The 14,385-nt window shown below is 41.8% G+C and overlaps 1 protein-coding gene across 1 annotated transcript in view; it reads left to right on the top strand.

Annotated features, from left to right (window-relative positions):
• The window catches only part of LOC122257403 (uncharacterized), a 13,381-nt gene extending 1,324 nt beyond the window's left edge, over positions 1 to 12,057 (top strand). The window contains exons 3-17 of the mRNA XM_043022670.2: positions 604 to 798; positions 1,366 to 1,482; positions 2,215 to 2,962; positions 3,247 to 3,383; positions 4,582 to 4,711; positions 5,165 to 5,259; positions 5,535 to 5,687; positions 6,252 to 6,387; positions 6,667 to 6,770; positions 7,404 to 7,550; positions 7,786 to 7,939; positions 8,120 to 8,262; positions 8,494 to 8,641; positions 9,478 to 9,686; positions 10,340 to 12,057. Coding sequence (XP_042878604.2) covers positions 604 to 798; positions 1,366 to 1,482; positions 2,215 to 2,962; positions 3,247 to 3,383; positions 4,582 to 4,711; positions 5,165 to 5,259; positions 5,535 to 5,687; positions 6,252 to 6,387; positions 6,667 to 6,770; positions 7,404 to 7,550; positions 7,786 to 7,939; positions 8,120 to 8,262; positions 8,494 to 8,641; positions 9,478 to 9,686; positions 10,340 to 11,392 — 3,669 coding nt within the window. The 3' untranslated portion in view covers positions 11,393 to 12,057. The remainder of the gene's footprint in view (positions 1 to 603; positions 799 to 1,365; positions 1,483 to 2,214; positions 2,963 to 3,246; positions 3,384 to 4,581; positions 4,712 to 5,164; positions 5,260 to 5,534; positions 5,688 to 6,251; positions 6,388 to 6,666; positions 6,771 to 7,403; positions 7,551 to 7,785; positions 7,940 to 8,119; positions 8,263 to 8,493; positions 8,642 to 9,477; positions 9,687 to 10,339) is intronic.
• Positions 12,058 to 14,385: the final 2,328 nt, after the last annotated feature.

Raw genomic sequence — 14,385 nt, 5'->3', positions numbered from 1 at the left:
TAACTCTGATAATGATAGTATTTAGTGTAAATGATGATATAGTAAACATGGAGAAAAAAGGGGTAAAAGGAAAGGTATATGTTCATAGTATTGACCAGTGATTAGATTTTTTACAATGAACTCTGTTGAACAGTGATGAATTTTTTTGGTGAAAAATGATAAAAGGGATTGTTTACATATTGTACTGTTGTGATGAAATTGTAGCACAAGCTTGAATTTAGTTCAGTGGTAGTAATGATGATGATGATATTATTTTTAATAATGTGTCATGTGGCATTATTATAAACAATGAAAATGAAAAGAAGAACTGATAATGTTGAAAATTTTAAAAGTTTTTTGATGCGTTATTAACGTTAAAGTTTTTTTTTATACCGATAGGTGCACTTAGCTGATGACTAGTATTGCTAATCAATAGTGATATCTTGTATATTAACCCTTTCCCGACGGGGCACTCGCTACGCGAAGACCCCTATGCCGGGCGATTGCAATATTGCATTGAAATCGTCACACTGGCATGACGCCCCGGCATCGGGAGTTTGGCTGTGTCACACGGGTGTGACGCACCGTCGTCATAGGGTTAAATGCTTCTCAACTTCGGCACAGGTCCAGGGTATAGAACATGAAGAACCCCACTTGGCCTTCAAGTCTTTGCCTTCCTGGGTGCGCGTTGAAGGGGGCCGGTCGCAGGGCTTCCGGCTGGTGGTTCTGGGTCAGGCGGTGCCAAAGTATACCCGTCTCGGCCCTCTCATTGCCCCTCACACACCAACGCTCAGTCACTACTCGTCTTTTCCTCTCAAGGTTTGGATCTGTGGCAAGGTCTTCTTATTCTGATTTGATCAGAATAAGATTGATGCTTTATATATATGCTTACTATTTTCTATATCCTAGTTGATGTTTCTCCTTTTAGTGGCATAGAAGACTGAGAATAGTTTTCTCAATATGTGTGTGTGTGTGTGTGTGTGTGTGTGTGTGTGTGTGTGTGTGTGTGTGTGTGTGTGTGTGTGTGTGTGTGTGTGTGTGTGTGTGTGTGTGTGTGTGTGTCGTGTGTGTGTGTGTGTGTGTGTGTGTGTTGTGTGTATATGTGTGTGTGTGTGTTGTGTGTGTGTGTGTGTGTGTGTGTGTGTGTGTGTGTGTGTGTGTGTGTGTGTGTGTGTGTGTGTGTGTGTGTGTGTTTGTGTGTGTGTGTGTATGTGTGTGTGTGTGTGTGTGTGTGCAAGTGCACATGATTGCACATACGTAGTGTAGGGAATTTGCAACAGAAGTGACAATAATTTAATTAGATTATTTTTCACATAATTAATGTCGAAATTCCTGATTCTGACCAGCTGATGTGTCTGTAATATAGCATACTAATACAATTTGCAGATCTATCATTCGGGAGGAGGATGCACGTACTTGGACCTCACAAGGAAGCACCTTTGCAATTGGCTCAGCCTCATCCCAGCTGGCTCTCCCACTAACAGAAATCTTCTTGCATGCCAGGTAGGCCTGAGAAGATTGGGATCAAGGACTTCCAGAACTGTTTCTTATCTCCTTTTTTTTTTTTTTTTACTTTTTTTTTTTTTTCTTTTTTTTTCAATATGTGTGTTTGTGTGTGTGTGTGTGTGTGTATGTGTGTGTGTGTGTGTATGTATGTGTGTGTGTGTGTGTGTGTGTGTGTGTGTGTGTGTGTGTGTGTGTGTGTGTGTGTGTGTGTGCATGCATGCATGTGTGCATGTGTGTTGATCACAATATTAACCCGTAGATGACGGAGCTGTTCTGGTTCCAAATGGTTTAATGGCCGGGTTATTTCAAATGTGTAAGCCTAATGCCTCGGGCTATTCACCCACTCTGGCAGCAGCCAAGCGCTACGCACCCAATCACCCAGCACAATGGCCAGAAGGATTGCCATTACAAAATATCTCATCCCTGGCGGCTGGTCCTACTACCACTCAACAAGATATCTTGTCACTCGGTGTTTACAGGTTAAGAAGGCTGTCAGATGGTACATATAAGTCACATGATATAGTAAAACACATAAATTGTAACAAACTCCTGTATCAAAATGTGTGAATGTAAGAGAGTGAGAAAGCCCTAGATAAGTCACATGACCCGCCATCTAAAATTAAGCCTGTCAGGTGTGCAGCACAGGTTTCACAGGTGTCCATTTTGCAGTCCAAACTAGAAAATTGGGTGCCCTATATCCAATTGGTTAAAATATAAAATCCCTTGCAGATAGATGACCTCCTGTACTACATTGCCGCAGAGGACATTCCTGCAGGATCGGAACTAAGGGTATGGTACACGCCCTTCTACCAAGAGAAGATGAAGGAAGAGCTGAAGTCCCTCGGCTACAATCACAGCTTAGTTGGTTCGGCTGTTGTAGTACGCAAGTCGGGCCTAAACAATTACATGCCGAACCCCCCCACGGCACTGCAGGTCTCCCCATCGTTATCGAAGATCATTGTTGGGAAAGGACAGGTCACTTTCACCCACAATGCTGGATGTAAAGACCTTGAGACTGGGTCACAAAGCAAACCAATTTTGTTGGCAGGGGATTTAGTAGTAGCTCCTCCATCGTATGTGCCTTGGGGTAAAGAGAGCCAGTTGTCCAAGCCCAAGTTAGGTTTACAAGGAGAGAACAATTCACTAGCAGACCAGAGAAGAGATAAACTAGACATAAACAATTCCAGACCCATATTAGGGACAGCAGAAGTTTTCGCAAAGCCAACCATCGAACTTGTAAGTGAAAAGGGTGGCACTCAGATGAAGGAACGTATAGTGACCTTTACCGTTACTGCAGCTTCTCCAATTCCGCGTATCAAACAGCGACCTAAAGATGGGAATTTACGGACACCAGCTCAGGGAGTGCAGGGGGACGTGGATTCCAAGACATCTCTTAACGTGAACAACGGTAGTTCCATCGTACCCGGGGCTTTAGCAGGAAGGAAGTTTGGAAACAAAACTAAGGAACATAAATCAGGTAGGATTTTTTTCTCTCATACATCTCATCTTTCTTTCTTTATTTTCTTTTTTTATTCGTGCTTTCTTTCTTTTCTTTCTTTATTCTATCTTTTTTCTTGCTTTTTTCCTTTTCCTTTCTTTTCTTTTTTATAATCTCTTTTCTTTTCTTTACCCCATATACTTTCTTCCAGTTACCTCTTACAAGCACTAGTTATAATGCACATACACATCTAACACACACTCTTAACTATTCTTCAAAGTCAAAGTAATTTATCCTGTGCACACTCTCATCCCCCGTTGCAGATGTTCATTTGGCAAAATCCAGCATCGTGAAGCAGCTCCCTCCGCGCGCCCTTGGAGCCCGTGATCCGCAACCCTGGGCTTGTGCTTATTGCGGAGAGAACTACTCAAAGATCATTCCCTTCGCGAAGCATCTGAAAGTGAGGATTTCATGGTGGTTTTTGTCTTTTCATGCTTTCTTCTTATTTTCTTTTCCCTTTCATCTTGTTTTTGTGTTTTGAAAGTGGTATATCATTGCTGTTTATGTATTTGTTAGATTCTCTCTTTCTTGTAACTTGGTAATATTTTAAAGATTATCTGTTCTTGTGTTCTGCTTTATTTTTCCACTCAAACAAAGAAAAAAATAGATATATAAATATTTTTTTATGTCTTTCTTTCTTTTTCTGTTTTTCTTGTAATATCTTATCCTTATCTTAATTTTTTACCTCGTCTTCCTTATTTCAGCATATTCAACTTGTTGAAAATCAGGTTTAAAAACGTAAATATAATTGTATTTGTAGTCTTCAATTTAGTATTTATATTCATGCTCCTTATGTTTGACTATGGCAGTTAGTACATAAAAAGCATATGGATTATTTTACTGAATGATAGATAATTATTGTTTATTATTTCATATTTTAAAAAAAGGTAATTTGTAAGTAATTACTAAATCTTTAGAGTGTGTATGTGTTTGTTTATATGTGTATGCTAACATTTTTATATTTGTGATTGTGTATAATGTGTATGAATATATTTTTATCTTTTAAGCTATATGAAAAAGCCTGTAAATAGGGCTAATGATGATGCTATATCTGATACAATTGTAATTCTGTTGTAAGTAAACAAAAAAAAATCTGGAGTGAAAGCAAGGTCATACCATGATACTCGTGATGAAGATTAACCCTTCTGCGCCGGCCATTTTTCCTTTTGAGGAAATTAGAAGCTATTCATCCCTTTAGTTCTACCAATTGCTAATTAGTATCACTGCTAATATATCAAAGTGGACTCATAACCATACCATAAGTCCTGAAAATAATAAGAAATACTTACATCTTAAGATTCCCAGTCTAGGCTGAACATCTCAAGATGTGGCCTGCCTCGGAAAGGGTTAAGGATTTTAATCTAAGTTTATCCTCAAAAATTTTGATAGAAGGAATTATACTTTTTTTTCACTTATAATGTCCCAACTGCTAAACTGCAAGTGATGTATTTGTAGATATTAAAGTGGTATTTGATTGTAGCACAGAAAATTGATAATTTATATTCAGAAAAAAGATCAGCAAAGCCAGCAGTCTATTAATGATTGTCCTCTCTGAAGGATAAATCTGCTTTTGGCTTTAATTATCTCTTGATTTACAGGCTCACCTCCTCTGGTTGGTTGGAAGATGCCACATTTGCCAAACTTGCGGTTGCTCATTCTCAAGCTCGCAGTTATTAGAACGACATTGCCAGACATCACATAAAGACGATGATGGGAAAGCAGTGTCAGGTAAGAATCAACTTTAGCCACAAGAATGTGATGAAAATGATAACCATGTTTTACTCTGTGGTCTCTGCAACATTGATAGAGCCTGTCATATGGTACTTATAAGTCTCACAATTAAGTAAAGCATAAAAAAGATGAATTCAAATATGGCTCTAGGATTGTACAAGTAAATGGAAGAGAGTGCAGAATGTTGTGATATGTTGCATGAAGTTTCCTCACTCTGAAATAAAACCCTTTTGGGGTGTTGCACAAGTGTTACTAATGCTCATCCTGGGGACTGGGCAAGCAAATCTATTTCCGTCTCCAATGGGTTGATACTATACATTTCCTTTTAGTCATATCAATCAAAAGAGATAATTTTCTTTGTAGCAAAGTTTTTTATTGCCCTTGTTAATCCAAATTGAAGAGTACAATGAATAACATCAGAACATTACCTTCATGGTTACTTGATTACAGAGGGCAGGACAGACAGTGAAGTTGCTGTGAAGTTTGAAGTCTTAAGTGACGACGAAAGTGTGGTGGATGACCCTTGTGCTGTAGGCAGTAAAGAGGTAAGTTTACTGTTTTGAAGTTTGTTATTTGATTGTTCATGGGTGATGATTTCTTAATTGATATGTTAATGATTTTTGTCTATGTATTTACTTTTAATTTTGGCTAAGAAAAAAGAGAACTCTTACCAATTTACAGTCATGCAGGTTACAAATTCTTGTTACTATTATTAGGGATCCAGCAATGGTCTGTTATGCATGCTACCAGTTTCTGTCACAGTTCCTGTTATACCAATCATTGTCAGTCATACACATTAGAGAATCCTGCCACCTTTCAGAAGGGCTTGAATGAAGTGACGGCCATTCCAACCGAGCCCGTGGACAGGCCTCATGACTGCCAGATCTGCCGGAAACACTTCCACAAGGCTGAATATTTGCTGAGGCATCTGCGGAAGCACACCGGGGATTTCACCTGCCAACACTGCTTGAAGGTGGGAAGACAGACACGCATACTCACACACACGCACACACGCACACGCACATGCACACGCACACGCACACGCACACGCACACATACACACACACACACACACACACACACACACACACACACACACACACACACACACACACACACACACACACACACACACACACACACACACACACACACACACACACACACACACACACACACACACACACACACACAGCCACACACATGTACAGGCATGCAGAGGTATCCCAGATCTTGCTCAAGTTTTGATTTGTATGTTTAAGTAAAGATTTCAAAGCTTGTCAACCTGATAACAGTAACACACAGCATTTACTGTTAATGTGAATGAAATGTAAGAAGTTCAGAGTTTTGTATTGAAATATCAGTGCAGTTATACTTTATCTTAAAGAAAGCAAAAAGATTATTCCTGGAACCTTTAATTTTTTTCTTCCTCTATTGGATACCACAAGAAAAGTCATATTCTCTAATTGCACAATTCTTATTAAATACAACATTAAATAATTGATAATCTCCACAATCATCATCAATCCTCTCTTAGGTGTTTGCTCGGAAAGAGGGCCTTCAAAAACACAACTGTCCCAATGAAGCAAAGGAGAGAAGCTTCCATTGTTCCTTGTGCAGCAAAGAATTCATAAATCCAGTTTTACTACAACAGCATTATCTCAAGCATAATGGTATGTTGGTGTTTGATTATGTTTATGAGCAAAAATTTGAAAATTGTGCATGGTATCTCTGTTAAGATGACTTTGATATTTACTAAAACTATATTTTCACAAGAGTAGAGTTTTCTGTAAAATAGATCATGTTATTTGATAGTTTATATTATTTGGATTGTGTATAATATTTTGTTGATGCTTTGAATAGAGAGATGATTTAAATTTTGAAACCTGAAAAATGTTTTTTTGTATTCAACCAGACTTTACCTTATGATCAAGTTACCTCTTGAATTTCAGGGAACAGGAAATGTGACCGATGCCGACGAACATTTGCTAACAGGAGTGAGTTGGATCGCCACCTGAAATCTTGTCCCTCTGTTGAAGTCACCACCTTTTTTCAGGTAGGAAATTATTCTTGATACTTTCAGAAACTTATTACTGATTGCTAGAATCAGAGGTGTATTGTCCTAAGCCCATGAGCAAAGTTATGATAAATAACATTTCAGTTCCTTTTACCTGAGAATTGTTTTGTGTAAGGAGATGCTTTATCTCATTCAGATTATTTTATTTAAAATGTCATGTTTTTTTGTTTTTTTTTTTAAGACCATTCAGTTTTAAGTAACAAGTACAAAAAAAATCTTCCAGGTATCTCTCATGTCTTCCATAAATGCTTGCATAAGTTGAAGATTCAGATATATAAGTAAAATAATTGAATAAACAAAAATTACATTAAAAGTGGTTTTGTTACAGTTTTAGAAAGGGTCTATTTGCAGACTTTTTGATAAGAGTGTGAGTGTGTTGTTTTCCCTGTGTTAGGTTTGGCTAGGTAGGATAAGTGATGCTCTCTCTGAAGACACAGTAAGTGCCTGCATTTGAATATGCTGAAAATAACTACAATATTAAGGAGTATTATAATAACAGCAAGAGTAATATCATAACTATCATAAGAAAATAGTTACTTGCCTAAACCAAGGCACTACTTCACAAGTAACAACTTTGGTATCTTTCCTCCTCCCCCACAAACCATTTGTTAGTGCGGTGTTTGTGGGAAGGACTTTGTGAACCAGACCATCCTGGACCGTCACATGGCAGGTCATACCAGGCAATACCAGTGTGACATTTGCAGCAAGCCTTACCGAAGCAGTACCAAGCTGGCCCAGCATGTTCCGCTGTGTCGACAGGTAAGTGATGTTGATGCGTTTATTGTAAGGATTTTTTTTGTAAGTTGGGTGGCATTTGGGAAGTAAGGGTTTTGTGTGTGTGTGTGTGTGTTTGTTTGTTTGTATGTTTGTTTTCAAAGTCTTTTTTTCTGTTATTTTTTTCCTCTTTTATATGGGCTATATTTATTGAATCAAGTTGTGCTGACCAAAATATGTGCAAATAACAATCACACACAACTTTCTTCTTCACTCTCAGAGTCAACAGTTAGCCTCAACAGGTCAAGTTACATGTGAAGACTGTGGTGTTGCATTCACTGATGCAACTGAATTCCGATCGCATTACCACACTCACACTCATCCATATCATTGTTCCTGTTGTGGACACAGGTTCCGTTCCCGTGTTGGGTATGGTAAGTACTATGGGGACTATATTTGCGGGTAGCCCTCTGTTTGATGTTCATTATTTTCTCATCAAAAGGACTTGAGATAATGATGTCATGAAATCATTTATATTTTTATATTTATTTTGAGTTCTTTTTTTTTAATCTGTACTATGGTATTAACACCACTCATCCTGTTCCTGTAACCAGAGGTTCATGTTTGCGAGGTCGAACAGCAGTGCGACCAGTGCAACATGGTCTTCCGTTCAGTACAAGCCCTCAACAGACACGCAGCGGTTCATGGTCCTGCTCCTTACACGTGCTCCAGCTGCAGAAGATCCTACTACAGAAAGGTAGGTCTCCTGTATTTAATTAGGCCTAGAATATTCCAGGTGGTTAAATTTCTGTTTGAGAGAGAATTCTCTTAATTCTGAAGGATTGTGATATTGAAATTGATATCTGAAAACTAAGATTTCAGAATCTTTGGGGGAACATTAAAAAGATGATAATGAGTAAGGATAAAAATCGTTATGTAAACACCACAAATAAAAGTATTATTCAATTCCTTTATTTCCCTTCATCAGGAAAGCTTAGACCGGCACGTCTGCAGTGTTGAAATGGACATCAAGGAATCCTCTAAGCTTAAAGACGGGCCAAACTTCACCTGCTCTGTATGTGGGGCTGCTCTGGCCACTAAACACAGTCTCAACACACACTTGCGAACTGCCCATGGTATGACCTGCTTTGCTTTGTCCCCTTTTTTTTGTTTCCTCTCTTTAACCTTTCTATTTATTTGTAGTTCATAATTCTTTCTTTACTTGCATCAGTTGATTAGTTTATTTATCTTTTATCTTTTTAATTCTTTTCTGTTTGTATTTTCTTCTCTCTTCCTTTTATTCTTTCTTTGAATACTTTTTTAATTTGCTTCATTACCTCCCTTTGTCAGTTTATAGTTCTTACTATACTCTCATTTGTTGATTTGCACTCTATCTTTTTTTTACCTCAATTCCTAACATTTTGTAATCTTTCATCATATTTGTTAGCACTCTCTGAATATATTTCTGATCATAATTTCCAGTCCTTTTTATACTTTCATTAGATACAATGTATTATTATTATTTTTTATAATTTTGTTTCCGTTGATTCTGAGGCTATGCAATATCCACTTTGTTTTTTACACATAGATGTTTACAAAAGTGCTTGATTACTAAGCAGTCAGTTACTAGGCCTACTTGACCTCACTTATTAACCCCAATCTTTGAGTTTTAGGAATAAGGTTTTTATTTCTATTACCCAACCTCCTCAGTATTTATATCATTATTATCATAACACCATTATTAACCCACTTACGACGGGGGCATTCCAGCCTTGAATGTCCCAATGCCGGGGCGTTCGAATTATTAGGCCTAAAACAATTGAATGGCTGGCACAATACTGTGCCGCCCGGCCACTGGGCTTTTGAATGCGCGGTACAGTACTGTACCACCCGTCCAGAGAGGGTTAATATGCGCTCCTGGCACCACCGTACTAAGTTTCATATGATAACAAAAACGTCCTGCTTTCAATAGGTGGATCAGCAGCCAAAAGCCTCAGCTGCGAGGTCTGTGGGAAGCAGTTTCTCCGCAAGGACTTGCTACGAGAACACCAGTCAGTCCATGCCCCTCCTTCCTTCCCCTGTCCCACGTGCAAGAAGCTCTTCAAGACGCGGAAGTATCTCGAAGTGCACTCCCTCCTGCACCAGGGGATAAAACGGTTCAGCTGTAAATACTGCAATAAGGTCAGTATATGCAAAGAAAAAGTCTGCATTTCTCAGCGAATGAGAGGGTGATTGATTGATTGATTGAGAGGGGGAGGGGGAGGGGCAGGGAGAGGGGGAGGGGCAGGGAGAGGGGGAGGGGCAGGGAGAGGGGGAGGGGCAGGGAGAGGGGGAGGGGCAGGGAGAGGGGGAGGGGCAGGGAGAGGGGGAGGGGCAGGGGGAGGGGGAGGGGCAGGGGGAGGGGCAGGGAGAGGGGGAGGGGGAGGGAGAGGGGGAGGGGCAGGGAGAGGGGGAGGGGCAGGGAGAGGGGGAGGGGCAGGGAGAGGGGGAGGGGCAGGGAGAGGGGGAGGGGCAGGGAGAGGGGGAGGGGGAGGGAGAGGGGGAGGGAGAGGGAGAGGGAGCGGGAGAGGGGAGGGGGAGGGGAGGGAGAGGGAGAGGGAGAGGGAGAGGGAGAGGGAGAGGGAGAGGGAGAGGGAGAGGGAGAGGGAGAGGGAGAGGGAGAGGGAGAGGGAGAGGGAGAGGGAGAGGGAGAGGGAGAGGGAGAGAGAGAGAGAGAGGAAGAGAGAGAGAGAGAGAGAGAGAGAGAGAGAGAGAGAGAGAGAGAGAGAGAAAATCAAACTCTGTGACTTCTGAAATAGCACAGTTTAACATATTTTATCTTCCTCTCTTCCCAGAAATTCCACCAGAAGGTGAACCTCTCCCGCCACGAGCGGAGCCACATGCCGAGAGGAGCCGTGAAGTGCCAGTACTGTGGTGCTCACTGTCTCTCGACCAGCGACCTGAAGGAGCACCTGCTGTCCCACACGCTGCCTCCCGACGCGTCCCCGGAAGAGCAGGGAGAGCAAGTCGAGGAGGAGAACTTCGCCGAGAAAGCTCCTGTGCACACCAAAGAGCTCCAGACCTTGCAGGGGAGTCAGGGCATCAGGGAGGACGCCGGGGGGGAGATTGGGGCGGAGCTCTTGTCCCATACTCCACTGGGGCCGGACTTGAAGATCCTGTCGAGGACGAAGGATGGGCTACAGACGGAACAGAGGACGTTTTCCGGGCCGACGAGTGTCATCGACGCGGAACAGACCCTTGGCACGGCGCCTAAGGTGGTGGAGTTGACCGTGAAGGAGAGGCTGGACCCGGGCATTGGCACGGACTTCAAGACGAGCCACGTTCTGGGCAGCGGGCTGAGAGCGGAGTTGGTCCATCAGGTCGTGCCTGTGATGACCTCGGATCTGGCCATTGAAGGAGGCCCCGTTTCCGGGAGGCAAGTGGACAAACACTCGGTTCTTGTGCCCCAATCGCTCTCAAATCTGTGTCTAGCATCGAGCGAACAGAGCTTCGCTAGCAACTACATCCTCCCCAGCGAGTCCACGAGCTCCTCCTCGGTCGTGGCAGCCCCCAGTAACCTCTGCAACACAAGCGTCTTTTCAGCCTCCGGAAGCTCCTTGAATTCCGAAGTTTGCCGCCTCCCCCACAGCGTCCTCATTGAACCAGCTCGCCTCGTGCCTGTCGCGGAGACGCCCCACACTTACCACTTGAGTGCAAAGGAGAGTGGGCAGAGAAGCGAGGAAAGAGAAGGCAGCAACATACACTTCGCATCAGGTCAGCTGACAAACATGGAGAGTGAGCCCAGCAAGCAGGATCCACAGCAAGCTTTGCATTGCCATATGTTGAGTGGTGATGATGTGGTCCAGCGTGTGATGCTAGTCACTGATCCTCCAGTATCAGAATGTTGATGAAATATGATGAACTTCTCTAATTTCTTAACGTTTTTACAATCAAAAACTTTATATCAAAACCTCTCTGTGAGATGTAGTATGTATGTATATATAAGTATATTGACGTTTTTTTTTTCTTCTTTTAATGATAGGTTTGAAAGAAGTAAAGGATTGGGTTTTACTAGTCCTATTACAAAGAAAAAAATAATTGCCTAAAGGAAATGTTCAAATACTCTATTCTATGCACGTTTTATAAATGATATTCCAGTACGGGTGTCCAGTAAACACCAATAATCAATCCTCAATTTAATATGCAAAACTTCGTGTTTTGGTCATGTTTTGCACATTGTTATGTTACTGTTGGCATTTTGTGATTGTTAATGGATATTGGGAACTGAAATTCATAAAAGCTGTGATGTTAGAGTTACGCAAAATAAGGGAAAAAGTTTTGAAACCAACAATACGAAACCACTACGAAATCACCCGAATGCTTGTTGAAACGGAGTGTTCACACAAACGGAATTCGACCGAAGATTTGACCGTACAAATGGTCAACCTTGAGAGTACCTAAGTGTAAGTTCTTGGCAGTGAAATGCACTAATTGTGTCTTTGGGAGCGGTGATTGTGGAGTATATCAGAGTGTGACCGGTGATGTCTGGTGATGAATAAAACGCTGAAGTTATCTTTTAGTGTTTTCCTATGAACCATCGAGACCTACTTCATTGTTCGTGACGTACCAAAACGTCACGGCGACCGTTGTACTTGGCATGGTCGCACAGAACTGCATGTGGGGTTGGATTCTTCATTAGCTATTTTATTGTAATATTTTCTTCACTAATATTATTTTCTTTTGTTGGAACGGAATATACTTTAAATTCGGTATTACAGTTACTCCGTTTCTTAACTTTACAAGTGACTATTTAGAATTTGCAATTAATTATTGATGTGCAAACTTAATCCTTATATGGGGAATGTTGTTATACTTTTTTCGAAAAGAATGCTATACCTCAATTTTTTAAATCATAATTTTATTCCGTGGGAATGCAGAAGAATATTATTACTTTACTGTAGGTATTAGATTAGCAAAATTATTTGTTTTTTGCCTTCGTCGTGTACCAACACACACGCACACTCACTCGCGCATAACACTAAATAATAGATAACGTTCTTTGCAAGTACCTCATAGAGCGTGCTCCTTCCCTTCTCTTTCTCCAGGCATTCTCTCCTTCCATTCTTCTTTCCTTCTATCCTTCACTTTCTTTAATCCTTCATTCATTCATTACATCCTTCCTTTCCATCCTTCTTTTATCCCCTTCTTTCATTCTTCTTTCCATACTTCCTTCCTTCCATCCTTTCAGCCTGCCCTCCCTTTTTCCCTCACCTTTCCCTCCTACTTTACATCCTGCCTTCCATCCTTCCATTCATTATCAATCTTTCCATTCTTCTGTCCTTCCTTCTATCCATCCTTCTATCCATCTATCTTTCCATTCATCCAACCAACCAACCACCCATCCATCCATCCATCCAACCAACCACCCACCCAACCACCCACCCACCCATCCATCCAACCAACCAACCACCCACCCACCCATCCATCCAACCAACCAACCACCCACCCATCCATCCATCCAACCAACCAACCAACCACCCACCCATCCATCCATCCAACCAACACCCCCACCACCATCATCCATCCAAACCAACCACCCACCCACCCATCCATCCAACCAACCAACCACCCACCCACCCATCCATCCAACCAACCAACCACCCACCCACCCACCCATCCATCCAACCAACCAACCACCCACCCACCCATCCATCCAACCAACCAACCACCCACCCACCCATCCATCCAACCAACCAACCACCCACCCACCCATCCATCCAACCAACCAACCACCCACCCACCCATCCATCCAACCAACCAACCACCCACCCATCCATCCAACCAACCAACCAACCAACCACCCAACCAACCACCCAACCACCCACCCACCCACCCATCCATCCATCTATCCATCCATCCATTCATCCATCCATCGATCCATCCCCACCGGCTTGACACCCGTGTAACCGTCTTAAGCTTAGTGCGAAAACTTTAGCCCGTGTTATAGCATAAAAAAGTTCACAAACTTGTTTACTAAGAACCCTGGCTGGTGTTGTCTGGATTGCTTGCGAGAAGGAGTTAATTGCAGTTGCAAACGGGGGTGGAGGGGTAGGAATGAGAGGGGGAGGCAGAAAAGGGGATAGGGGAGGGGGGTAAAGGAAGGCATTATCGCTAGTGGGGTGAGGGGGGATGGGGACGAGTGAATAAACGGGGGATGGGGAGGGGGGGTGGAGGGGTGGAGGGTGTAAAAAGGTCTGGGTGGCGACCTCTACAAGAATAATGGTAGCGTGGCTTAGGGTGTGAAGAACATGGCCGAAACAGCTTTTAGCTTTTTTACTTAAGCTTGAACAGTGGTGTGTTGTGAGGGCTGCTCCGAGGAGGAGGTGCGAGGTGTTGCTCCTCTGCTCCCCGAGAGGAGACTCTTTATCACGATGTATGATTTGTCTGAGGATCACGTGTGTGCCATGTGGCATTGTAATGAGAAGAAGGAAGTGTTGCTTGTGTACATAGCTCTAGCGGAGGGAAACACAAAGCAACACTGGTATGTCTGATGTGACAGTAAGAGAGGGGTAAACAGATAGGTGAAACAAACTACGTGTGTGTGTGTATGTATATAGATATATACATATACATACATACACACACACACACACACACACACACACATACACACACACACACACATATATATATATATATAGATATATATATATATATATATATATAATTTACTATAACATATATATATATATATATTTATTATATATATATATATATGACATTTGTTACATTATATCTATATAGATTTTATAGATTAGATTTATACTTTATATATATATATATATATATATTTTTTTCATATTACCACATAACATACCAAACCACGCACAAACACACACAT

This window comes from Penaeus japonicus, unplaced genomic scaffold (genome assembly GCF_977035675.1).
Source record: "Penaeus japonicus unplaced genomic scaffold, GWHDUDI00000001_assembly GWHDUDI00000041, whole genome shotgun sequence".
Lineage (NCBI taxonomy): Eukaryota > Metazoa > Arthropoda > Malacostraca > Decapoda > Penaeidae > Penaeus > Penaeus japonicus.
The sequence above is the reverse complement of the archived record's forward strand: the minus strand, read 5'-3'. Positions and strand labels throughout refer to the sequence as shown.